Source organism: Buteo buteo, chromosome 23 (assembly GCF_964188355.1).
Source record: "Buteo buteo chromosome 23, bButBut1.hap1.1, whole genome shotgun sequence".
Taxonomy (NCBI): domain Eukaryota; kingdom Metazoa; phylum Chordata; class Aves; order Accipitriformes; family Accipitridae; genus Buteo; species Buteo buteo.
Genome location: NC_134193.1, coordinates 8651984 through 8679932, shown reverse-complemented (window position 1 = coordinate 8679932; position 27949 = coordinate 8651984). Strand labels below are relative to the sequence as shown.

General features: G+C 43.8%; 1 protein-coding gene across 1 annotated transcript; it reads left to right on the top strand.

The window, feature by feature from the left end:
• The first annotated feature begins 390 nt into the window (after positions 1-390).
• On the top strand, positions 391-27949 carry LOC142044013 (uncharacterized). The gene is given in 11 exon segments (XM_075055960.1): positions 391-504; positions 1617-1763; positions 4794-4894; positions 4896-5202; positions 6051-6164; positions 8867-9032; positions 9949-10015; positions 11390-11441; positions 11443-11598; positions 19395-19462; positions 27709-27949. Coding segments are annotated over 11 exon segments (1533 nt in total).

The window sequence follows — 27949 nt, the reverse complement described above, 5'->3', positions numbered from 1 at the left end:
CAGAGAGGTTTTTAGAACAGTGTGCCTTATTGTATGTAGAACTTGCTTTAGGTAAAAAGTGTGTTAAGCATAATTTGGTTAAACATAGTGTGATTACGGGAAGACAGTGTGGGGTAAACGTAAAAGTTAGTTAAAGCCAAAATTAGGGGTAAGGTCTATTTCCATTAATAACCTGGGAACGAGGTTGATTGTGTTTCCACAGATACAGGCCCACGACGGACTCCTGTTCGATTTGCACGACCATCATCATCTGGAGCATCATAGATGGTGTGGCAATATGAATACCACCTCAGTCAAAAACTAATGTATAGGTCATCTTGATTAACATAACAGGTCAAGATTCTCTGTGCACCGCAACCGCATCATAAAGCCCATGAACCAATAGACAAGATGGCTATGACTCATGCAGCACACCTGGCCAGCGAGCGCATGCGTCAGATTGCAACTGAGGCGGACTTTTGGCACCCGCTGGCCACGTGTGCTAAAACCCGTTCCTCTACAAATGTATAAATACCGGGATTTTCCGAAGAGCATCGGGCTGGTGTACGGTGAGGCCATCGTTGCCTCTGTGGGGACGCCCATGGGATGCTGGCACCTACCGATTGCTGGACTGAGTTCGCGGAGCAAGATGGCACAAGAATGTATGGATGGCTCATCTTCCTCATAGTCCTCATGGTCTGGGTCATTAGGGATAACAGGTTGGCTCAAAGAATTATGGGCATTATTGTAGTTATTGTGATTTTAGCTATTGTAATAATTTTATCTTGTTCAGCTTGTTAAGGAAAAATGGCATCCCAAGTTATTAAGCAAGCCTGGATTGCTCAAAAACAAAAAGGGGGAATTGTTGAGGATTTCTTGGCTAGGCGAAGGCATGTGAACAATCCAGCCGTTAGGTGGGAACGAAGCGTAAGTTTACAAAATGCTGGAGCAGACAAGGACGCTGTGTCCTTGTACGCTGGGAAAAAAGAAGATAAGAAGAGCCTGACAAACAACACCTGGATGCTGAAGAATGAGGTAAGTAACTGCTGGACACCTCGTGAAGAAGCTTGCACAGCCAATAGAGAATAAGATAGTGTTGTGTGAAACGGGGTATTGTACCAATTAGAGTATTGTATAAGGCGCGTGCACAAGCGCATAAGATATATAACTGTGTCAAACGTTGTAGTAAATGGACTTCGCTTGACCACATTGGTCTGTGTGTGATGTCCCCTGTGGATCCTCCGCAACAATCCAGCACTTTGGAAGGTTTTGGTTAAATAATGTTTTTTTTTTTTACAAAGACAACCTAATGGTGGGCCAGGGCCATGCATCACTTGGCAATGTATCTGAGGATATGAACGCTGAGATACATCTGCTGAAGGAGTGTGAACTACTCATTGCTGCATGATGGAAGAGCTTCTAGAGAAATTGGTAAAATCCTGGCTGTGTTTTGAAGCCCATGACTAAAATGGAGTTGAGACTGTGCCCTGTCTTTCTTAACTGTGTAAGATTCATGCTCTTCATGTGTCAGTTTCTTGCACCTTTTTAGTCCTGCTCTGTTAAGGAGGCAATTTCACTTATTTCTGTCCTGTCAGTTGTATCATTCTTGTTGTCTTGTCCTTTGTCATGGATTACAGAGCTACATGGGACAGTGCTACATGGACCACCGCCACGGCAAGGGGATTTGCTACTGGCTTGATGGTTCCAAATTCACAAGAGCTCTTTATCTTGGCCATGTAGAAGGCTATGGGACCCTGGAATGGAAGGATGGCAGAAAATTTCAGGTAACTGGAAAAATGCTGTGCTAATACTGTGGTTTCCTTGCCTTTCAAAGTCAGCATAAGTACAGGAAAATCTGAGTGTGGGTTGTTTTTTTTAAACAGTTCCCCTAGTGTTTAGGTTCTTTAGACCAAAATCATCATGCTTTGATCTCCATTGAGCTAGGGCACTCTTCAACATCTTAGCTTCTGCTGTAGTCAACTTCTGCCTGGGGAAGCGTTGAAGGAGATGATCATAGAATCATAGACTCATTTAGGTTGGAAAAGACTCTTAAGATCATCAAGTCCAACCGTTAACCTAACACTGCCAAGTGCACCACTAAACCATGTCCCTAAATGCCATGTCTACACGTCTTTTATTTATCTCCAGGGATGGTGACTCAACCACTTCCTAGGCAGCCTGTTCCAATGGCTGACAATCCTTTCGGTGAGGAAATTTTTCCCAATATCCAATCTAAACATCCCCTGGTGCAGCTTGGGGCCATTTCCTCTCATCCTGTCACTTGTTACTTGGGAAAGGAGACGGACCCCCAACTCATTAACAACCTCCTTTCAGGTAGAACAATACTGTAGAGATCAATAAGGTCTCCCCTGAGGGTCCTTTTCTCCAGACTAAACAACCCCAGTTCCCTCTGCCATTCCTCATAGGACTTGTTCTCTAGACCCTTCACCAGCTTCCTTGCCCTTCTTTGGACGTGCTCCAACACCTCAATGTCTTTCTTGTAGTGAGCAGCCCAAAACTGAACATGGTATTTGAGGTGTGGCATCACCAGTGCCAAGTACAGGGGATGATCATTTCCCTAGTCCTGCTGGCCACACTATTTCTGATACAAGCCAGGATGCTATTGGCTGCCTTGGCCACCTGGGCATGCTGCCAGCTCATATTTTGCCAGCTGTTGACCAATACCCCCAGGTCCTTTTCTGCCAGGCAGCTTTCCAGCCACTTTTCCTGAGGCACGTAGCGTTGCATGGGGTTGTTGTGACCCAAGTGCGGGAACCGGCACGGAGCCTTGTTGAACCTCATACAGTTGGCCTTGGCCCATCGATCCAGCCTGTTCAGATCCCTCTGTAGACCCTTCCTACTCTCAAGGAGATCAACATTCCCGCCCAACTTGGTGTCATCTGCAAACTCATTGAGGGTGCACTCGATCTCCTCGTCCAGATCACTGATAAAGATATTAAACAGAACTGGCCCCAATACTGAGCTGTGGGGAACACCACTTATGACCAGATGCCAACTGGATTTAACTCCCTTCACCACCACTCTTTGGGCCTGGCCACCCAGCCATTTTTTTACCCAGCAAAGAGTACATCCATCCAAGCCAGCAGCAGCCATTTTCTTCAGAAGATTGCTGAAGGAAATGGTGTCAAAGATTTTACTGAAGTCCACAGCCTTTCCTTCACCCACTGAGTCATCTTGTCATAGAAAGAGATTAGGTTAGTCAAGCAGGACCTGCCTTTCATAAACCCATGCTGACTGGACCTGATCACCTGCTTGTCCTGTACATGTCATGTAATGGTACTCAAGATGATCTGGTCCATAACCTTACCCAGCACCAAGTTCAGACTGACAGGCCTGTAGTTCCCCAGATCCTCCTTCCAGCCCTATGATGTAATACTATCTGTCCAGAACTAAAAATCTGATGCCTGGATAAGTTTCTTATTCTAGTGTCTAATGTACAAGATTTCAGTATTTATTCTCCTTCTTTGATGAAGAGCTTATTAGTTAGACAGTACTCTCAAAAGGCATATTAGAATGCCAGCAATATGAAACTGGAAAAATGCTGCAGTTTAAGAAACTGTAGAGATAGGCAGCAATCTGAAGTGTCCAGGTTGGTAGTTGTCTGTTTTGCATCATTTTCAGACCTGACATTGCTAGTAGAATCTGGAAATCTTTTTTTCTAAGAGCTTGCAGTCCTTCTTTGTTTTCTTAGAAAGCATATCTAAAAAGTTCCAAGTGTAGGGGAACACCACCCACCTGTTCCTACTGATCCCTGCGTATCTCTGCAATTCATCAAATAATCTAAGATATACAGAGAAACAACGTAACAGTCTTTGCACTGAGGAGGTAATCAACAAGAACATAGCATTCTTGCTGGATGTTGACAATGTGGCACTAATTACGGATTTAGGAGAGCTTTGATTTGAGTATATGATGTATAATCTAAAGCTAAAGAAAAACAGGTAAGTTGCAGATCATAACCATACTCAGAATTTTATTCTTGCCAGTGGTAGTGCTTTTCTCCTGCTCCTTTATCTTTGTAGCTAAACAACTCAATGTGAAGTTGCTATTTTTTGCTCCAAATAGCTGTTTTGATGTTGTGATAGCTTAGTGTGAACCTGTCTTGAACCTTATGCATGAGTCTGCTTTAATTTGATAATGCATATGCTTTACCTACCATAGGATCATGACTGAACGAGGATACTCTTACAGGAAGACTAAAACTCCTGTCCTATAGCACTTTATTTGCTACTGAGACTCTTCTGTTGGCATGTCTTGTCATGCTTGCAAGGCTATAGACATCCTAAATTTAGTTACTGTTGTAAGAAAAGAAATAACTGTAATTTCCAGATTCTGTGTCTCTGCAGATATGTGTCAGATGTGCTCGTTTTGATTAGGTAGGAAAATCTGTACTGAATCTGGCCTGAAAGGTAGAAGCATGGCTAATGAATCTAAAATTGGCCACAGAGTAAAATTAAAAGAAAATCTTGCTCAGGCTCTATAACCATCACGAAATTTCATCTACACATTACATCCCACTGTAGTTAAATGTAGGGCCTTCCACTGTTCTTGTGCTGGAAGATTTGTGTTTGCTATTAAATGGACCAAAGTGAATGTGAAGGATTTGCTGTTCAGATTGGTTCAGCAAGTTACTGAAGTTCAGTAGTTTCAGCAGTTACTACTCTGTCAACAGGAAGTGGACCAATAAGGCCAGAACCAGCCAGATTAGTTTAAATAGAAACCAGACTTTAATTGTACAACTTGTTTGATCTCTGACTGATACTAATACTAAACAAGTTTACTTGTTTCTTAAGGGGCTGTACAAATCTGATGAGCGATTAGGACCAGGGATTGAGAGCTATCCAGATGGCTGTCAGGACGTTAGCTTGTGGCTCAGGGATCATCTAATTAAACTACACTGAAGTACCTGGTTATTTTTCTCTCTTGGATTATCCAGTACACTACAGACACATTGATGATAATTCTCAAAAGAAGTATATTTCAGTTGAGGAAGACCCCTTTCTCCATAGCTATAAACATCTCCCTTTTGATGATAAGGATATTTTCCCTGAAGGAGTCTTTACATATTCTTATAACACAGATCATCTTACTTTGACTCACTCCTTTCTGGAAGAGTGTGATGCTTGTTTTTTTCAGAACACCCCAAAGCTGCCCGAGGAAGACACAGCACAGAGGATTGCTTTGATGAGATATCATCTGGGTGTTGGATTTTTGAAACTTCAGAAAAACAGTGATTTTTGTCAGATGCATTGAGTCCCCTTTCTCTTTAATGCTCTTTAATGGGCGAGCTGGTTTGGGTTTTTTCCCCCAGAAAAATTAATTTTTGTCTATTCCTAATGCTGTTTCTTTCTGTCCTGAAGAACAGGAGTTTTGTATGGAAATTTGTTTTCATGTTTTAGTAAAGAAGACGATAATCTCCTTGGGTAGAAGAGGAAAAACTACATTAAAGTCAAATGGGATGGTTGTAGTGCCCACAGACCTGTGAAATCTGTTACCTTGTTTAGAAACACAACCAGCATCCACATGAAGAAAGATGCATTGTGTTTGGTTGTTATTGTAAATTGCTCAATACTATTTTTGATGAGTGCACTTTCTTGTCTACGATGAGATCAATGGCAGCGTCTGACCACGTGAAAATTGGAGTTTTTCCTCCTCATCCCAGGGAGCACAGGGCTGATCTCATTCAGAGTGGAGGTGAGGAAGGCTGCAGCTGAGCAGTCTGGGAACAGAGGCAATTTCCCCAGTTGGATTCTGTTCTGCCTCTGCCCCCACTAGTTGTCCTTGCTTCATTTGTTGCTGCAAGATTGTGAGATATCCAGAAACAAATAGCAACTGGCTGCAAGAAGGTTTTACTTACAAAAAACATTTAGCTTTCACAATTCATCATCAGCTCTAAATGGGCAGAAGAAATGCATGGTTCAGTGCACAAAATAGTCTCATAAATAGAGGTTAAGCTCTGACATGTCTTGTCTTTCTAGCTGTTGTGTGAATGCAATTTTTTGGGAAGGTTTTCTTTTTTGCTTGGATGTGTAATGATTTGCTTTTTTCAGGTTGGTAAGCTCCTTGAAGCTGGCGCAGATATCCTTGCACCAGTTACTATTAGGGAAGGACAGAGAAAAACTGTGGGAACAGCTGTTGACTATGCCTATTATAAATATTATCAGGTATGACTTCAGTTCCTGTATCTTAAGGTACTGTGCATTTGCATCCATTCAAATACATGGCCTTTTGTGTCCTTATGAATTGTCTAGGGCCTTCTTCAGAAACGTTCATGGAAATTTGCTTTTTCCCTTCATTTGTTGTGAGACTCGGTTCAGCACCAAATGAAACATTAATTGCTTAAAGTCTAAATACCACTAATAGTTTTGCCTGTGAAGGCAATCCTTGCTGTCACGTATTATAGTAAGATTCTGTTCATAATTAGATTGAAAGAGTTAATAATAATCTGAAACCCAGGCATTAAAACTGAAAGTAATATATGTTTCTGTGAGGCTACAATCAAATCAGGAGAAGTTATTATGGGTTATATACTATGGTAATTTTAGATGTGTTATAAGCTATGACAGACATTATTGATCAAACTTTAAAATAATGGATTTCCTGAATAAAATACATATTTAAATAAAACATACATTAAAATATGTGTTATATGTTATATATTGTATATAAAATAACTAAAATATGTATATACTAAATAAATAAATCGATTTACTAAAGTCATCTTAATCATTTATTAATCCGTTATAAAAAGAATCTTACTCTTAAGTATAACAAATAAATTTCTGCCTGATGCTTTTTTCTGGATATATCTGTTTAAAAAAACTTTTAGAAGGCCTGGGATTCTGTGACAGTTCTAATTAGAACTAATATAAGGGTTTTTTTATAGCTTTCTTATTAACAAGAAAACTTACATGATAAGCAGATTGTTACATCAACAGTTGTTCTGAAAAGAACAAAACTAATGGTGCACCTCGTTCACGGAGCAGCCTGCTTAGAGCCAAGGGTTTTCGCATCCCACACTAATGTTCTATGTAGACATTGTTGTGATTTCTTTGATTGCAATTACAGCTGATCCTCAAAAAGGAAAATAAATTAAACAATTTATATCTGTAATCACAGGTCAAACTTGATCATCATACTCCAGGTACCTTACTTTCCTGCCTTGTTCTGGAATTTTGTCTATACTCTCCTTGCTGGGACTCACTACAGGGAAGCAGTATGGGGAATTGAGACAAGTAATGCCCTCTAGCTGTCTTTTTCATGCTTCCAGAAGTGCTGGGAGAGGAGATCTGCAAGATGAGGGCAGCTTCCAAGTGCAAGGTCCTGCACCTGGGTTGGGGCAACCCCTGGTATCAATACAGGCTGGGGGATGAAGGGATTGAGAGCAGCCCTGCCGAGAAGGACTTGGGGGTACAGGTGGATGAAAAGCTGGACATGAGTCAGTGTCCTGGTTTCAGCTGGGATAGAGTTAACTGTCTTCCTAGTAGCTGGTACAGTGCTGTGTTTTGAGTTCAGTATGCAAAGAATGTTGATAACACTGATGTTTTCAGTTGTTGCTCAGTAGTGTTTAGACTATAGTCAAGGATTTTTCAGCTTCTCATGCCCAGCCAGGGCACCTGACCCAAACTGGCCAACAGTGTATTCCATACCATGTGATGTCCCATCTAGTTTAGGAACTGGGAAGGAGGGGGGGGCGGGGCAGGGGATTGCCGCTCAGGGACTGGCGGGGTGTCAGTCGGCGGGTGGTGAGCAATTGCCCTGCACATCATTTGTACATTCCAATCCTTTTATTACTACTGTTGTCATTTTATTAGTGTTATCAATATCATTATTAGCTTCTTCTTTTTCTGTTCTATTAAACCGTTCTTATCTCAACCCACGAGTTTTACTTCTTTTCCCGATTTTCTCCCCCATCCCACTGGGTGGGGGGGGAGTGAGTGAGCGGCTGAGTGGTGCTTAGTTGCTGGCTGGGGTTAAACCACGACAGTCAGCAATGTGCACTCGCAGCCTGGAAAGCCAACTGTGTCCTGGGCTGCATCAAAAGAAGTGTGACCGGCAGGTTGAGGGAAGTAATTCTGCCCCTCTACTCTGCTCTGGTGAGACCCCACCTGCAGTACTGCATTCAGCTCTGGAGTCCTCAGAACAGGAAAGACAAGGACCTGTTGGAGTGGGTCCAGAGGAGGGCCACGAAGATGATCAGAGGGATGGAGCACCTCTCATATAAGGACAGGCTGAAAGAGTTGGGGTTGTTCAGCCTGGAGAAGAGAAGGCTCCGGGGAGTCAATATTGTGGCCTTTCAGTACTTAAAGGGGGCTTATAAGAAAGATGGGGACAGACTTTTTAGCAGGGCCTGTAGCAATAGGACAAGGTAATAGCAATGGGTTTAAACTAAAAGAGGGTAGATTTAGACTAGATATAAGGAAGAATTTTTTTATGATGAGGGTGGTGAAACCCTGGCACAGGTTGCCCAGAGAGGTGGTAGATACCCCATCCCTGGAAACACTCAAGGTCAGGTTGGACGGGGCTCTAAGCAACCTGATCTAGTTGAAGATGTCCCTGCTTATTGCAGGGGGGTTGGACTAGATGACCTTTAAATGTCTCTTCCAACCCAAATTATTCTGATTCCTCCTTGAAGAAACATTTGAAAATTGTTTTAGTTAACTTGTTGAGCACTCACCAAACTGGTAATTGGAACAACTAGAACGTCTAACCTGGACATGTCCTGTGCCCCATATCACAGAATGAGCTCCAAGTCAGGATCCAGTAGGTGTGATGCTATGCTTTTGGAATGGGTTGGCTTTAAATCTGAAACACTTGTGTGTTAGTGTTCCTATACATTGGTAGATTAACTCATGGTATGTTGCAGGATAAGAGAATTGCTCATACACCATACCACATACTGTCAGCATCTGAGCAGGAAGTTTTTCAAACACGCCGATTGCTACTGGAACACATTACAGTGAAGCTCCATGAGCATGTCATCCTGAATGAGAAAGAGTGGGATCAAGAAGAGCTGAGAAGATCCAAGACATGTTAGTTCAAGCCTAAGAGTAATTCAAGATTAAGAGTGGCATGACCTGGTGTGAAGGAGAATTTATTGTTATAATTCCAGTGTTACTGTCTGAAAAGGTAACTCCTAATAAAAACTGCTCCTACATATTTGGTAAGGAGATGTAGAGGTTCTACAAACATTAAAGAGAATGAACAAGGCTTTGTGAAGAAAACATGAATATGAGTTTAGTGCCTGTCAGTTCCTTCCTGGTAAATCCCTGTACAAGATCTATTACCATGTGTTAAGGAGTGATTGAGAGAGCTTGCTCCTCTTTCATGGGAAAAACCTTGGAATTGCTTTGTATTTAGTGCAAAAAACAGGATGCATGCAAAGGTGACTGTGGACATCTAGTGTATTTTCATTTCTAATGGCAACTTACTCTCAGTTTCTTTCCTGAGACTTCCATTGTATCAATGCTCTTCTGCTATTAGAGAAGCAACAATGAATATATCAATTAAGATGATTTGAGTTACATCCTCAGCAGTGCTCAAATGTGTGGTGAAATCGGACTTAGAATCTAGGTCTCTGAATACCAGTCTTTGGGGCAGAAAGATGTATCACACTTGGGAACTGAACTCTGAATATAAGATTGTTACCTTTATAGTTCAGCATAACCTCTGAGTCTGTGGCTTGTCAGAAGCTGGAATTAAGAGTAAATTATCTGTATGGTTTCTTCCTCTTGGCTGTGATGTAGCAACTTGGCTCCTTTTTTCTTGGCTTCTGAAGCTTGTTGACCAAAGATGCATTTTATTATGTATCTTCACATTTTGTACAGTAGACAGAGCCAAGCAGACGTTTAATTGAAGTGGATCTTGTGACTAGTGTTCTAATTCTCAAGTCAGAATACTGATTTTCCTCCCCCCCAGCCCACTCCATGCCCCCTTTTGTTGGTGTAGTGGATTCACCCATTCATACACGTGTTTCAAAGAAGAAAGGAGGGAGCTATCATGTGGAAGAAGTGAGGTAGGGCAGAGATACTGCACTCAGGTATTGACTGTTCTTAGTCAAAAATACTGTGCCTGGTTTTTTCCTCACCAAAACTGTTGTCACCTTGCCATTTTTCTCCTTTCTAATTTTCCTCTCTAGTCTACACAGACTTATCAGCTGCAGTTAGCTTCTTTTTCTGCTCTGATCACATCACTCCTTTTCAGCTTCAGACTTTGTCATAAGAGTCTGCATAATAGTCAGTCTTCTTGTGGGAAGCAGTGTGTCCTGTTTTAAACCCATTAATGACATCAGTACCTTAGAGTAGCATGCAAATGCTAAGAAATATGACCATACAAATTTTGTAGCTTACATTTCTCCAGAAATTGCAGGAAAGAATTGTACAATTTGAATGTTACTCTTGGACCTGTGTTTTAACAGAATTTTGAATAATACTGGAAATGCTCAAGGATAGTGAATTCTGTCATCCATTTATCCTACCGTAGGGAATTCACAGGCTTCTGAACTTTGTCTCAGTATTAGAATCAGGAGGAAGTAACATAGGTGTCAGGAACTGGGGCACTTTTGAAGACAGAAATTTTGAGGCAGCATTTGTGTTGAACTGAGAGGGATCAATAATAGCATAAGATGCAGAAATAGCCAGAATAACATAAAGTGAACTAAAATAAAATCTATAAGGTTAAAGTAGCACACAAAGATTTTACAAATAGATCACAGTGATGACTTGCAGAAATGGATGAAACCTCAGTGAAACTTACTAGCTATTGGGAAAGGATTCTTAAATGCTTTAAAAAGAGTGTAAATATGTAGCCCAGCTTGCACTTAGATCTAACATTCTGCTTCCCAGTCCCACTGAAAGCCTTAGCCAAGCACTCTTCATTTTATGTTCTAACTTTGGAATAACCATTGTGGTACAGTGGCCTCTGAGTGTCCCTGTTCTTCTCTGCAGTATTCCAGTGGGTTCTGTGAGGGTTTTTTTAAGTTTGCCAGCTTGGCTTTGTTATCTCTGGCCATATATAATCTGGTCTGCCTGCCAGTTGCAGAATGGACATCTCCAGACCCATTGTCATGAGTACACTAAAGCACACATTGTGCTAGTGTATGACAGGATATGGATGTTGGTTTGGTAAAGGCTTAGGCATGTTTCTCACTAGGACACTTGGCTTTTCTGGGGGCTGTTTCCAGGGGCTGGCTTTGCAGATGGTATGCAGTCTGTTCCCCACAGACTCCTGTGATAAGCTACAGTCTCTTGTTTCTTTATTGTTGAACATTATTTCTATGTTGTAGCCATTTTGATTTAGTTTCACTGTGATCTGCAAACATGCTGTCAGCTTGAGGAAAACCCTAAACAAACAATAGAGTGCTTTCATTTTACTTCTACCTTTGTTCTAGACTACCATTCTTTAAATACTGCTATCAGTGTGGATGTTCAGTTGGTGTTCAGCCTATCACCTTGCATGTGTTGTCATGAAGTCTTCACTTGCAGTGAGAGTTGCAGAGGGAAATCCTGGAATGAGTGGCATAGGCAGGAGTGCTTGGGATTGCTGGTTAATTACTATTACTATACAAGTACAGTGGTTTGTGTATGTGTACTCACTTGGGTATGTCTTCCTTGTAATGGACCAGTAAAATGTGTTTTATGAAGGAATTTAAATAAAAAGGTTCAGTTCAGTTTATTCATTTGAATAGCTGTGGGTTTTGTAAACCCACCAGCTTTAAGAGACCTGCTACTGTGTTGTTAATCTCAGTTTCAAGAGAGAAGACTCTTTAAGGTGAGTGCAGAGCAAAGGAAATACTCTCTAAGACTAAGGTTAGCTACTGTGGACATCAATAGACAACTTTCCAGGCTGAAGGACCACAACAGCTCTAATAAGTTAGGCAGAGTATAGCTTTCCATACAAAGTCTACCTCTTAATCACCTCTATCTGTATATTAGGAGATAAATCAATGAGATTTCTGATTTTTATGCATGGAATTGCTGATACCACACTCCTGTGGTTCTTGGAAACCACAGTTGTGCTGATAAAAATGAGGCCACATTACACAGACCACATGCTAATAGCAGAAGACTAGCATGGTGGAAATTATACTATTTTAATTATATTGAATGAGAAATCTGTCAAATGTGAAGATGGACACAGAACTACTGTATTCACAGAAGTTCTGTGATCTGTCTTTTAGTGGCTGCCTAGGATGGGACTTTTAAATCTGGATACATTTAAAACCCTGTGTGTTGGGGACAAGGGGGTCAGTCCCACTGGAGGTTAAGTTATATCAAACATACATGCTTACCAGTATGGGCTCTGAATAGAATCAAACTATTATAGAACAGAACAGAACAGAATAGAACAGCCAAGACATCAAACTACAAGGACAAATCATGGGTAATATGGCAGCTGTAACACTGCAGGACTTAAACATGAAAAAAAATCACATTAATTTAGAATACAGAATTTTACTACCTTGTCTTTAAAAATGTAATGTGTTAAGGATACAGCTGGGTGATGCTAGGATGTTAACTAGTAATTATGTAAGTTACAGCTTCTTTTTTGTAGTAATCCCTTTCCTGTATGGCAAATGCTGAATTTAATTCAATTCAGATTCAGTGAATTCAATTCAGAATGTCTTCCTGTAGACAGAATTTTTCTCAGCAATAAAAAAAAACCTTCTTTTTAAGTAGTGTCTTCCTTTCTACTTAATTTTGAGGTGTTTGTTCCTTTGTTTTGTTTCTTTTTTTCTCTCCCATGGTTGTCCTTAATTTAAAATGACCTGAAATTCCCTAACTCAGACCAGTTTGAGCAATTCTTCTGGTGCTTCATTTTTTTAATGTCTGCCCTGTTAAACTATTTCCTACAGCTTGCCACCTTTTTCTAATGGAGGTATCAAATTCACCAGTACGCCCCCTCAGCCAATTTAGCTTTCAAAGATCCTTTGTCAAACTTCTAGTACAATGCAAAGAAAAATATACTACTTTGTAATATTGACTTATCAAGACTGACAGAAAACAGCACATCATCTATATTTTGCCATTAAGCAGCTGAGAGGCTGTGATATGGAAAAGCTGGTCGAAGAAACTCTCTAAGACTCGTTTTGGAGTTTTAGAAAGCAGGCGTTCTTTATTGCAGCGCTGGATGCACGGGGGATAGTTCCACATAGCACGCATGCCACAGCTTTAGTACAAACAGGTTATATAGACTAACTAATTGCATATTAATCAGATTAGTATACATATACATAAAAATGATTGTAACTGATTATCATAGTACTGCCTACATTTGATCATGTGCAATGAAAGATCCATCTGAGTTGAAGGGCTGCTTTTGTGACCACCTACCCATTTGAAGTTCTTGCTGGCTGTCCTTGTTCTTTGATCTTGAAGCTTAAAGCAGTTTCAATCACGTGATCAGCTTCAACATTGTTCTCATCTAGCGTACAAGAACATCTAGTCATAAGAGCAAAGAACTGCAAAACTTATGAGTAACTACCTCTACTAGTTCATTGCTTGGCTATACTTCTGTCTATTGTTTCAATCATAGTGTTAGTGTAAGATTTCGAATAATTATTTACCAAATCTCACTTTTACAGTCACCTAGCAGCAAACCAGTTTCCATGGCTGGTACAAAATATTAAAACCATCAAAATATTTAGACATACCATACAGAATGTATGGAAACATGCTATCAGCAGCATTTCCTGAAATAACTCCTAATGGCTTTTTGTTGCTGCTGTTGCCTGGCAACAACACTGTACAGCAAACATTGTCCTTCTTCATTATCTGGGAGAGAAACACTGTACACAACTAATGATTCCTTTTCCTTATGAAAGGATCCTTACACTGTAGGTTATTTGCATCTGTGATGGGAAAGTTGCTTCTGCAGTGGAAAAGAAAACACTTTGTTCCCTCAGACAACTGAAGATAGTTGCTGCCTCACTCTGAAGGGACTCTGATTCCATGCACAGATTTCAGAGCTTCTGCGTCTCGTCAACAGCCACAGATATGCTTTCAGAAGGGCAAGGTGGACCCAGGGGAATTGCAACAGAGAAAGAGGTGCAAAATATCTGTGTGAAAAGAAGTAAAACTATTCAATACCCTACTGAGCATCAGCCACATTTCATTTAGAGGCAGAGATACAAACACTGAACTTGCAAACTCTGGCTATATTGGCACCTAAAGACTGGAATGGCCCTAATGTTGGGTTGTGGAGATGAAGGAAAGTAGGAGCAAACACCAGCAACTGCCTGGACCAAAACCACCTTCCTTGCACCAAGACCTACGTTAAACATATTCTTAACCTCAAAACAAGACACAATCTTATGTGATCTATGCAAACTACCAACATAAGTTCTGTAGACTGCATATCCTCCAGCTCTCCCATTTCACAGAACAAATGGCTCTGATCACACAAGCTCTAGGTTGCGCTCATTCCCAACCTCTTCCATGCCAGTCTTCAGAGTACAAAGAGCACAGCCCTTTTGCCTCCCTGGCCATACACATGCCTCTGGCACACCCAGTCACCAACAGCATGTGATAGACCCATAATTGCCTCCTAAGAGCCTGAAAATGGTTGTCAGAAAAGTTGTGAATCAGGAGATGATGGAAGAGGAACTATATAGGTATATAAAACTTCTCCACTGCAAGATGATGAAGCTACCTTCTGGCTTCTGGAATATGACTTTGTTTTTGTTTTGTTTTGTGTTTTTTTTAAACCCGGAAATGTCCAGGCTGATATTCTACATTTAGCTGAGTTTTCTGGTAGCTCTAACAGATTTCCCGTTATAGCAAACCCACTTGCATCTTTCTCCTGAGGGTAACTATACATCTGGAAAGCTTGCTCCAGGTTGTATATTTCTGTGCAGTGAATCTAAGACAGATGGATGGATTGTAGAACAGGATTCTGCCCATGTGGGCTACCATGACTTCCAGCTCACTTCCATTAGTAAATACATCTTATGCACAATAGCACAGCGACCAGACACATGAAAGTGGTACCAGATGTGGTAGCAAGACATTCTCCTGACTTGCATACCCTTGCCCACCAGCAATCCTCTGTCTTTGAGCTTCTTCACTCACTCCTCCACTGCTCATTGTGCTCCCCTGAACTTCGTTGGAAGTACAGCCATCACTGGATGAACCCAAGCACATCTGTCTCTCACACTGCGCCCCTTACCCTTTTTTAGCTATACTTCCCTTGTACAAAGATCCAGGTACATTCCTGCATAGCTGAGAGGCCATGCTCCCCACCTAGAAGCAGGGATGCAGAAAAAAAAACAGGTGTTTGTGTCCTGTATGACATTTCCGTAAGCAATTGCTTTTATAGGATGCCCAGATACCCCAGTCTCGCTAGGGCAGACTGGAATATGAAGGAAATTTGGGTGATACTCTGCAGAAGCTTCTTACTTCAGTACTTTCCCTGAGGTACCAATTTTCTTTTCTCTCCACTCTCTACTCTTTCTGAGCCTGGAAAAGTTATCTCTTCCCAGTAGAAGAATGGGACACATCTGTCCCTGGGCTTGATCGTCTAATCCAAAAGGCACGTCCCCCATAAAAAGGCTCTAAAAAATAGGCTCATCACCCTGCACTTTTGGCCACCACCTGAGACAGACCACTGGACTGCACATGCTTTAGTCTGGCTCAGTTCAGCAGCTCTTGTGTTTTTTAAATACTGACTTGTTACTCGGATATAGCCCTTATATATAGTCACCAGTTACAATGTGGTTATACATCATCATATCACTCCAAAACTAGCCCCCTTGCGCAGGTGGACACTAAAAGTGCAACAGCCCTGACTTCAAGTCTGCGAGTCAGCAGAAACAATCTGTTTTCCTCAGGGACACCAGGTCAAGTCCTGAGGAAGACGCATACACTTTACTGAACCAAGCTCACAACTTCAGGCATTGACTTCAAACACTGAACATCAAGTAACAGAATACAGACAGCTGCCTGTATGCCCCTGTGACACCGCCAAGTCACTATCTATTTCATAGCTGTAGATAATAGGATGATGCCTAAATGAAAGGACAAATTTCAAGTGACTTACAGTAGAGTTATTTAATTAATGGTTCAAACCTGCATCAGAGGAGGTTCAGACTTGATATGAGGAAACATTTCTTTTCCAAGAGTGAAACCTGGGAACAGGCTTCCTGGAGAGGCAGTTGATGCCCCATGCCTGTCAGTGATGAAGGGGCATTTAGTTGGACAATACCTTTAATAATATGCTTGAACTTTTTGTCAGCCCTGAAGTGGTCAGGCAATTAGACTAGATGATCGTTGTAGGTCCCTTCCAGCTGAACTATGCTATGCTATGCTGTTCAACTTTCTGCCTCCTCCTTTTCCTACCAGTGCATGCTGAGGAAATCTCTGATGACATTTCTTCCCAGCCCTGCACTAGCAGAAGGCATTCAATGGGTAACTATGTCCCAGACTAGGCACTGGCTCTGTCATGTTGTGGGAAGGAGGCATGTGCCTTCTGATAGGGGTGAGAGCTCTGGATTGTCTCAAGATAATTGGACCATCTGCACAAATTTGCAAAAAGCAAGTGTGAAGTATGGTTTTTGAAAATCTTCTGTGTTCATCCAGTTTAGTTCGGTTTCCACAGGATGGCAAACCCCCGCATTTCTGGCACTAGTGAGGCTCAAAGATCAAGCCCTCAGTCTGAAGCAGGACATGCTCCTCACCTAAAGGGTTGCAAATCTTTTGGAGGTGGATAATACCTGTTCCTTACCCCTGGATTTTATTTTTGCTCCCTGGACTCATTTTTAGAAATGTCTGACCTGTTTCCTGTGGAAAAACATGCCCAAACACACAAGCCTGAGAACAACAGTACTCCATCAGAGAGAAGGTCCATCTGGCCCAAAACTCTGTGTCCAAGATGGCCAACCATTACTGTCTAAAGGAGAGCATATGAGCCATGCAAGTCTGCTTCTGTCAGGGTCCTGGGGTTGCTCATAGGCTTCAATGGCTGGGATCGGCCTCCCCTGGGACACCCATGCTCACCATCTCCTGCCAAGGGCACGGGGGCCTGTCTCAGCTCAGCCTGGGGCCTTCAGTCCCTGCCTGAGCCATGTTGTAGGTGTGCCTGTCCCTGCCTCTGTCAACTGGATGGGCCTGGGACCTGCACTGCAGAGAGCTGCTCTCCTGGAGGGAGCGCTCAGACCATAGTCAGAGCTTGTCCTGCAGAACTCTAGGCACAACATAGCATAACTCTTCTGTTCTAGTCTAGTCTATTTCCATTCCCTGCGCTCACCATGAGTCAAATAACAAGACCTTTATTTGCCTGAAATGCCAGGGGTTTTTCAGCTCCAAAACCACTTTCAAGGACACATAACACAAAGGTTACAAGTGGAAACAGGAAAATTTTTTTAATGCTATTTAATGTTATTTTATGGTTTTTTTCTGAATCTGTTTCAGAGCCGATGCTCACAAGCATTAACACAATGTGCATGTGTAGCCAGGAGCAGGCTGGTGCATTCTCCAGCTGAGCCTGAAAAAACCATCCCTTGCACTCTGGCAAAGGAAAGTCACAGACCTACAGAAAGTAGCAGCAGGAATACAGGCCAAGCAGTCCCTGTTTCCTGACGAGTGAGAATGTGAAGAATGAGGATCAGGACCGACCACACACAAAAGATGATGACGACAAAGAAGATAAAGATGAAGAGGTGTGTGGTATTCTCAAAAGTATGACATGTAGTGATGACAAGCATACTTTTTGCCTTCCAGAACTTGCTCCGCCTCTGTGCTTCTTGGCCAGTGATGCATGAAAACAATATGTGTGCATACAATATTGCACGCAGGGAGAGCTGAAAAGTGGCGGCTCCTGATGGGGCTGCAAGCCTGGAGCCCTTCCAAGCACAGGCTGTTTTGCCCAAGCAAGAATCCCTGGGTAAGTGAAGCCAAGGGAAGAGCAGAGCTCGCTCCCGCTACATACTTGCACTGGACCAGAGAGCCCGAGAGAGCCAGGGCACAAGTGATGCCTTGGAGGTGCAAGAGCAGCGGACAAGGACCTAGCTGAAAGGGCTCAGAGAAGCCCTGACAAGGGGCTGTGCTCAGTACTACAGAGGATGAGAAGTAACCGCTGGGAGATTCCTTTGGAGCCAAAAAGCTTCCTCCCCCAGGATGCAGGGCACAAGGGCCACCTTCGTGGAGCACGAGGAGCAGGCACCTAGCCAAAATGGCTCAAAGGAGCCCTGGCAAAGGGCTGTGCTCAGTGCTGCAGAGGAAGGCAAAAAAACCCCAGGGACACTTGATAGCCCACTGTGGGGGGGAAAAAAGCCTTCCTCCCCCAGCTACACGTCTCGAGAGGCCATCTTCGTGGTGCACGAGCAGCAGGCAGTAACCTAGCCAAAATGGACCAGAGGAGCCCTGACAAGTGGTCATGCTCAATGCTGCAGAGGAAGGCAAAAAACCCTTGGGGACCAGTGCCAATCTGCCCCGGTGGAAAATTCCTTCCTGACCCCAGAGCTGAGGATCAGCTATTCCCTGAGCATGTGAGCAAGACCTGCCTCCTCGTCCTACAGGCTGGTCACGCCTCCCAGGAGATGCCCAAGCCCTGTTCTCCCTCAACCTGGAGCCGTCTCAGGGGCTTCTGAGAGTGGCCAAATGCCCCTGGCCTGATCAACCTTGGGGGGCAAGAATCCTTCCCACAAGTGGCGGGATACCAGTAGTTGCTCCAAAGCACTGGGACCCCTGGCAATATCTCTGCATCCCACTTCTTACGGCTGCTGCCCCTGACTCTGCAGGGGAAGAGGATGGCGAGCTCTGCAGTGCTTCTCAAGAAGGCATTCCCTTTGTCTGGCCACTGCTATCCAGCTGAAAAAGCCTGATAGCCTCGGGCACCTCCAGGGAGTGGTGGTTCTTCTCATATCTTGAGGAGCTTGTGCCTGTTCCCTGAAGGCTGAAGCAGGATTTCCATCCATCAGATAGGCTTTGAATGTGGCCCCAACTGGGAGCTGGCCTTGCAGCAGAGAACCTCCAGCAGCCTTGTCCAGTTTCATCTTCCTCCCTCAGCCCCTGCCAAGTAATTCCACCAGCTCCTCAAGGACTTCCTCTCGGACGTCTTTGAGCTGCCCCCAGGCCAGCTCTGGCAGTAGTACACAGGAGGCTGACCCTTTTATACTGCCCCAGGGCATTGTGATTGCTGCGTTGCTGGGTGGTGGCACTGTGACATGGAGGTGACATGGCCCCCCCATGCACAGTCCCGTCCGTCGCCCCTCTGCCCAGCATCCTTCAGAGGAAAGCCTTTGGGGTTCTGCCCTCGAGGCAGTCCCTATGCCCAGGACACAAAGGGGTCTCTCCCTGCCCTTGGGGGCCATGCACTGGGCCCAATTGCTGGGTGTCCCTGACGCCTCCTCTGCCACTTGGGTCCCAAGGACAAACCTGGTGCTGTTATTCTTCTCTCAGGCCATGGAAGAAATCAACCTTGCAGCCCAGAGACCAGCCCTATTAGCCATCGCCTCTCTGCACCACAGGTAACATCCATGTGGCCACACAGAGAGGAGGACCAGGGACACAAACCCTTTTCCAGGGGGATAATAGGGGATGGTTTCAGCAGCTTCAACCTGGAAGAAAGCCAAAGTGTAATCAGAGCCATAGGCTGGGATGGATGGTGCCAGAAGACCGCCATAGAAATAACACAGGCTTTTAAAAACAAGTGAGTGGAAGTTACGCTGCTGTGTGGAAATGTTGGTTATTTTCAGACCTAGAACATTTGGATCCATGCCCAAAGCACAGCCAGGCAAAGGACAACTCTTCCAAACAGCAAAACTAGCCCATTGCCATCACATCCCCTTCTCCCACTGAAAGCAAGCTGCACAGCTCCTCTGTTAAACACACCAATTGGTCCTGTTTATACAGGATACAAAACATGCTTCAGCCACGGGGAAAACTTCCACAGCTCATTTGTGACTTTAACCTTTTGCAGAGGAGAGGGAGAGGGGAGTTCAGTTGGAAGGGACCTGCAACGATCATCTAGTCCAACTGCCTGACCAATTCAGGGCTGATCAAAAGTTCAAGCATGGTATTAAGGGCATTGTCCAAATGCCTCTTAAACACTGACAGGCATGGGACATTGACCACCTCTCCAGGAAGTCTGTTCCAGGGTTTGACCACCCTCTTGGCAAAGAAATGCCTCCTCATATCAAGTCTGAACCTCCCCTGACAGATGCAGCTTTGAGCCATTCCCATGCATCCTGGCACTGGGTTCCAGGGAGAAGAGATCAGCGCCTCTCTCTCCACTTCCCCTCCTCAGGAAGCTGTATAGAGCAGTGAGGTTGCCCCTCAGCCTCCTTCTCTCCAAACTAGACAAACCCCATGTCCTCAGCTGCTCCTCAGAGGACATGCCTTCCAGCCCTTTCACCAACTTTGTTGCCCTCCTCTGGATGCATTCAAGGACCTTCACATCCTTTTTAAATCATAGGGCCCAGAACTGTACACGATACACAAGGTAAAGCCACACCAGTGCTAAATACAGAGGGATAATCACCTCTTTTGACCACCGTGTTATGCTGTGTTTGATGCACCCCAGGATGTGGTTTGCCCTCTTGGCTTCCAGGGCACACACTGCTGACTCCTGTTGAGCCTCCTGTCAACCAGCACCCCCAGACCCCTTTCTGCAGGGCTGCTTTCCAGCCACTCCTCTCCCAATTTATATATGTCTGGTGTTACTCCATCCCAGGTGCAGAATCCAGCATTTGTTCTTGTTAAATGTCATGCCATTGATGATTGCCCAGTGCTCCAATCTATCCAGATCCCTCTGCAAGGCCTCTTGTCCCTCGAAAGAGTCAACAGCACCTCCCAGTTTGGTATCATCAGCAAACTTGCTAATGGTGCATTCAACTTCTGCCTCCAGATCATTGATAAATGTATTGAACAGAACTGGCCCTAGAATCGAGCCCTGAGGAACACTGGTGGTGACTGGTCACCACCCAGATGTAGCCCCATTCACTACAACACTTTCAGCCCTGCTGCCCAGCCAGTTCTTCACCCAGTGAACCCTCTACCTTCTCATCTTGCAGTTGGACAACTTGTCCAGAAGGATGCTGGGAAGGAGAGTATCAAAAGCCTTACTAAAATCCAGAAAAACTACATCTACCACTCTCCCTTCAACCACTAGGCAGGTGACCTTATCATAGAAGGATATTAAATTAGTTAAACAGGACTTTCCCTTTGTGAACCCATGTTGACTGTGCCTGATGATTGCCTTGTTCTTTAAATGCCTTTCAATAGCACCCAGTATGCTGTTCTCCATAATTATTCCAGGTACTGAGGTTAGACTAACATGTCTGTAGTTTCCTGGGTCTTCCCTCATGCCCTTCTTGTAAATTGGAATAACATTGGCTAGCTTCCAGTCAGTTGCCCAGACTGCCAAGACCTTTGGTAGATGATTGAGAGGGTTCCTGCTGTAACATCCATTCACTAGCTCCTTCAGTACTCTCGGATGAATCCCATCAGGTCCCATGGACTTGTGAACATTCAGCTGATACAGCTGGTCCCTTACAATTTCATTGTCCACAAATGGAAAGTCACTGTTTCCACACTCATGGTCTTCCAACTCAGGGGACTGGGCAGCCCAAGGTCCATCAGTATTATTAAAGACTGAGGCAAAAAAAGCATTGAATCCCTCTGCTTTTTCTTCATCCCTATTTGTCAAGTGACCGTCTTCAACAAGTATCTTGGCTGGGCAATAGTAGGTACCCACCATGATATCCACTTTGTCTTCCATCCCCCTAATCCTCACCCAGAGGCCCTCAACTACATCATCCTTAACCATAAGGGCTCTACAGTCAAACCTCTCCCTTACATACAGTGCAACTCCTCCACCTCACCTGCCCTGCATATCCCACCTGAACAGCCTCGAGCCCTCCATCCCATTTGCCTACCTCACTTTGTGGGAAGATGTTTGGATCTTACCTAAAACCCTGGCAAATCTCCTTTTCCTTCAGGATTTAGTATTTTGAGTACTGAAAGAGTAAGAGAGGTACTCTTCTTGTCATTTTGTACTTTTGTGCCAAAATTGGTATGTACATTCAGACTATGAAAATAAGGGCATTTATACCATATATATTCATTTGGTTGTGGTGATGCCAGAGGTAAAAGAAAGGGGTTTGGCTCCCTCTGCATGAACTTTGCAGAGACGTAGAGAGCATGCTGTTTATGGTAAGGTCACCTTCTTGGAAAGAAGTCCTGAATTGTTTTGTGTTCTTTACCATATTTTTCCTTTCACTTCTATAGCTCTTTTTCTCCTTTGGTGTAGGAAAACACCTGTTTCCATGGCACATCCTTGCAGAACTCAAGTCTCTGTGAAGGAAGTTAAAAGTTTTACCTCTTTCATCTCAGGAATGAAACTTTTGTCTCAGGACTTGAGTCCCTCCCTCTGTGCCAGAGCTAATGTCCATAAGGCCCTACAGCAAGGAGGACCAGGGACTTGATCTGGCTGGACTCAAACCCTTTTCCTGGGGCATAAGGGGGGTGATTTCAACAGCTGCAGCCTGGAGGAAAGCCAAAGTGTAACCAGAGCCATAGATTGGTGTAAGAGACTGTGTTGGTTTGCTGACTTGACATCGCTGCCGCCTCGACATCCTGTTGTTACAGGGGAGTACACACAAGATGTCCCCGAAGAAAGCCACCACATCCGCAACTGCCGAGCTGTGCCTGTCCATGAACAGAGGTGAGAAACCACCATGAACACCTGGGCATGCACTCATGGAAGAACAAGGGGTGGCACACAGAATCTGTAGAAATGGGTGGACTTTTCGGAGAAATCGTGGGGACTGGAACAATAAAAGAACTGTGTACTCCCCTCTCACTGGCGAGAGTGGAAAACACCCGGACTTGGAAGACACCTGAAGGACTGTAACATCTGGGAAGGTACCTGACTGTGAGCTGAGGAACCCGACCCCCCACCACTGGCATCGGAACTGACTCCACAGGACGTTGCTGGCTTCGTGGTGGTGGTAACTAGTCTTGCTACCCCTCTTCTGTTCTCTTGCTTAGGTCTGTCTCTTTCCCTTCTTCCTCACTCTGTTCTATCGCAGTTATTGGTTGTTTGTAGGAAATAAAAGTTGTAAGGTTGTACAGCATTTGACCTTGTTTGTGTCTTAATCCCGCTCTCGGGATCATTTAACAACCCTCCCCGACATTGGGTCGGGACAATTGGGATTGTCGGTGCCATGGAAATAAGTCAGGCTTTGAGAAACAAGTGAGCAGCGGTGACACTGGTATGGTGGAAGGAAAGGTTGGTCGTATTCAGACCTAGAACCTTTGGATCCATGACCAAAGCACAGCCAGGCAAAGGACAACTCTTCCAAACTGTAAAAATAGCCCATTGCTGCTATTGCCATCACATGCCCTTGTCCAACTGAAACCAAGATGCACAGCCTCTCTATTAAACACATCCCTTGGCTGTGTTTATACGGGATACAAAACGTGCTTCAGCCACGGGGTAAAACTTTCAGAGCTTATTTGTGACTTTAACCTTTCAAAGAGTTATTTGCCTACCTCAGTTTGCGGGAAGATGTTCAGATCTTATCTAAACCCTGGCAAATCTCCTTTTCCTTTAGGATTTAGTATTTTGAGTACTGAAAGAGTAAGAGAGGTACTCTTCTTGTCATTTTGTATCTTGGTGCCAAAATTGATATATACCTTCAGACTATGTCAATAAGGGCATTTATACCATATATATTCATTTGGTTGTGGTGATGCCAGAGGTGAAAGACAGGGGTTTGGTTCCCTCTGCATGAACTTTGCAGAGATGTAGAGAACATGCATGGTTTCCTCACCATTCCTTACCAATGCACTAAGGGACATTTGCTACTACACTGTCAGGGAAGGTTCGGAGTTGACATGAGGAAACATTTCTTTACCAAGAGGGTAGTCAAACCCTGAAACAGGCTTTCTGGAGAGGTGGTCAATGCCCCATGCCTGTCAGTGTTTAAGAGGCATTTGGACAATGTCCTTAATACCATGCTTGGTCAGCCATGAAGTGGTCAGGCAGGTGGACTTGTAGGTCCCTTCCAGCTGAACTACGCTATTCTCATTCAGAATGTGAATAGAGGAAAAGAAATAGTTTTTCCCACTTTGTTGGAATTTGACAGAAAGTAAATTAAAGATGCCTTGTCCAAAGTTGCACAGCAGTTTAGCAATTGGATTTCAAAACCGTGTTTTGGCAGTCGAAGCAATTACACTGCCAATGGAGCTGTTTAGAAAAAAAAGGAGTGGTTTTGAGGAGGATGACTGAAGGGCTCTACAAAAACATCTTTAAAGAGTCTATGGATGTTTCCCATGGAAAGCACTGATTTTGTTTGAAAGCTAAGGCTCTTTCAGCTTTGGGCACCTTTTTTAGTTTTACGAGAACTTAATATTTCTCAGAGGAAACAGGAATTTGTACAAATTGCATTGAAACCTATTTAAAAATATCTTTAAGGAAAATGTGCAATCAGGCCACAACTGTGCAATGGCATTAGTCCCGAAGTTAATCCCAATGGCATTAGTCCCTAAATTAATCTCAGATACATACCAGTTCACAAGGAAGTCACCTACTTGGTTGTCTGATTTGTGAAATCTCACCTGGCATGTAAGGCTCAGATTGAATCCCATCCTACCATCACCTTTAGGACATTTGTTTTACCCATGCTTTTATGCTTCACAAAATGAGCTTGCATAAGTGCTAGCAACTCCAAGTCAGCACCACTTCTTTTGACAAAAATAACCTGCTATAATTGTCTGAGCAATCGTAGTTAAATTATACCACCACTTACATACAGTTCTGTAACAATATTTGTCTAGTGGTTCTGATACAATAGAGCTTCTTTATGTAATAGTTAATGTTAACACACTTCAATAAGAAACACATAGATCGATATACTTTTCTACAGGAAAATATTTTAAAGCCTGTACAGTAGTATAAATAAGAAGGCAAAAACCCTCAAAGTCTGGACGAAGATGCAAAAGTGCTTCTTTACAAGAGGGTTTTCATCCACTCTTACTTAAGTCAACTGAAGGGATAATGTGAATAAAGCCATAGTTCCTTATCCTACTTCTCCCTACTCTGACCATTCACTGATATCCAGTGCTTAGCACTGTTCCCAAACAGTTTCCACTGAGACTATATGAACTGTCAGATGCTACCATTATTTATAAACTTAAGCTCCCACTCCTGCCACTTCCACATCCACTTTTTCCCTTTCTGATAATGCATGAATCATCATCAGAAATTACTCTCCAGTCCATTAACAAACTAAATATTGCACAGACTCATAGAAGTACACAGGTGAGTATCGTTACATCTGCCTCGATATTAGAGGGATCAGCACTGTAAAAATACCTGCAGTTAGCAAATATTCATGTTGCATTTATTAGCATTTTCATTCCAGGACACACACTATGAGACAATGTTATTGTGGTAGGAAGGAGGGTAGGTATTCCAGCAAGGAAGACTGCTTTGCTGCTGTATTAATACCTTATATTATAGTGCAATAAGCCTGTGCTCCACAGAGTCTCACACTGCAGTGTTCATTGGGAAAAAGGAAAAAAACATAGTGAATGGCTTTAAAAGGCTTGCAGTACTGGGTCAAAAGAGCCACAGACATTGTAGCAAATCCTTGAAATAACATAAACTTACCATACTGATCTGAGTCAATCCAAAAAAGTGTTATTCACCATGGCCAGACCAAGGGTTCTGTGCTGTGCCTGGCTAATTCAACAGCAGGGCACCCTGCTTGGGAGAACCACTAATTCTCAAATGTAGCATTAAAGAAGATGAGACCAAGGCTACAGAGACTTTTGTTAACTCAGCATAAGAAAAGAATCATACCTTCCTAAGCCTCAAAAGAATTTCTACAAAATCTTAGATATTTCTGCGATGACTTCAGGAGATAATTTTACAGCAAGTAATTCCTAACAGAATTTTCAGATGCCTTTAGGAATAAGAAAGGGTTCTAGTAATCTCTCACCCTTATATGCAGTCTCTAGAAAGCATGCCTGAGAAACAGAGGAAAACCAGAGTGAGGAGATGGGGAAGTTGAGAATGTTATTCACAGTAGCTGCTCTCATTTGACCAGATCAAGACTGGCACAGTGTTAGCAGAGGTATGGAATAGATGTGAAAGCCTCAGACATTTCTGACCAGCGGGTAACACTGTGGGATGTAAATGGTAAGACTGTGCTCATTAATTTTTTTGCAACACAATAAAAAGTGAAGTTAAAAATATCAAATCCACCAGACCAAAAAGATTTCTATCCTACTCAGGTTATGAGAAGAAAAAATCTTCTTGGGAGACTGAAAGAGGTGTACTCTATAAACATGCACATCTATTGTTCCCAAGCCCATCGTTCAATACTTCGGTCATCAGTTTATTTTCTCCCAAGAGTCTTCTCCAATTCAGTAGATGTGACTTCAGTGAAAACCACAACACAAAGCTGACGTTTACTGAAGATGGGCAGAGCCTCATGAACTCTACTGTGACACTGCAGATGAATCTAAACATCATCTTTACTCAAGAATTACGATTCAGTTCAGTGAAAGCAGAATTGCCTCTGAGGTGTGGGAATAATAAAGAGAAAATTCTGCTTTCAGTTGCACCTAGGAACAGGCTTGTAGAGGCGCTGGTGGGAAGCCTGCTGAAAACAAAGGGGCCATGAGGGAGTCAGGGAAAGCAGAATACGCTTTCCATCATCTAGAAAAGGAGCATAGAATCATACAATCAATTAGGTTGGGAAAGACCTTCAAGATGATCGAGTCCAACCATCATCCATGCCCACTAAACCATGTTATGGAGAACCCTGTCTTCACGCTTTTTTAGTACCTCCACAGATGTTGACTCAACCACTTCCCTGGGCAGCCTATTCCAATGTGTGACAACCCTTTCAGTAAAGAAATTTTTCCTAATATCTAAACTAAATCTCCCTTGCCGCAACTTGAGGCCATTTCCTCTCGTCCTATCTCCAGCCACCTGACAGAAGACACCAGCACCCACCTCACTACAACCCTCCTTCAGGTAGTTCTAGAGAGCTATAAGGTCTCCCCTCAGCCTCCTAAAAGGAAGGAGTCAGATCTGAAATTTATTGCTAGTCTTCACCTTCCCTTGGCAGCCTATTGACAGGCACAGCATAACTGGGGATCTGTTCTTTTCCAGAGACACAACATCTCATGGTGCTCGTTCTCGGCAAAGCCTGTTTCCGAAACGGCAGATGTCTGGCTAGTTCTCCCAAAAAGAAGGTGCAGGCCCTGAAAGCTGTTGCAGCTCTTCACATTCCCTGTGCAGGCTAGTCACAGGCAAAAGCTTCCTGCTGAACCGTGCTTTCCCAGAGATGCAACACCTCAACATTCTCGGCAGAGCCTGTTTCCAAAATTGCAAACATCTGGCTAATTCTCCCACAAGGAAGGTGCCAGCTCTGAAAGCTGTTGCTGGTCTTCACCTTTCCTTGGCAGTCTATTCACAGGAACAAAAGCACTGGGGATCTGTGCTTTCCCAGAGACGTCACATCTCATGGTGGTCGATCTCGGCAGAGCCTATTTCTGAAATGGCAAACGTCTGGCTATTCCTCCTACAGGAAAAGTGCCAGCCCTGAAAGCCGTTGCTGGTCTTCACCTTCCCTTGGCAGCCTACTCACTAGCACCCGTGGTCTCCCCTGGGGCAAGACGGCTGCGGCCCTCCCGGGTGGTGGGAGCCCATGCCTGTGGGCCCCCCCAAACCCTGCCACGCTCCCCTGCCGGGCAGCTGCCTGGCCTGGCCTGGCCTGGCCTGCCGGGGAGGGTTCCAGCTCTCCCGGGCATCCCCGGGTAACCAGAAAGGGCGCTGGAAAGGGGGCTTTGCTCTCGCCCCATGCTTCCGGCGGCGTTTCTCCCCTTGCAACCGTTTCGTACGCCAAGGAGAAAAACCCAGTAGCCCAGATGTGCTGTCAGGGGCCCAGCGATACGTCTTGGCTAACAAGGACCGTTTTGTTTCTCGCCCTTGCTGA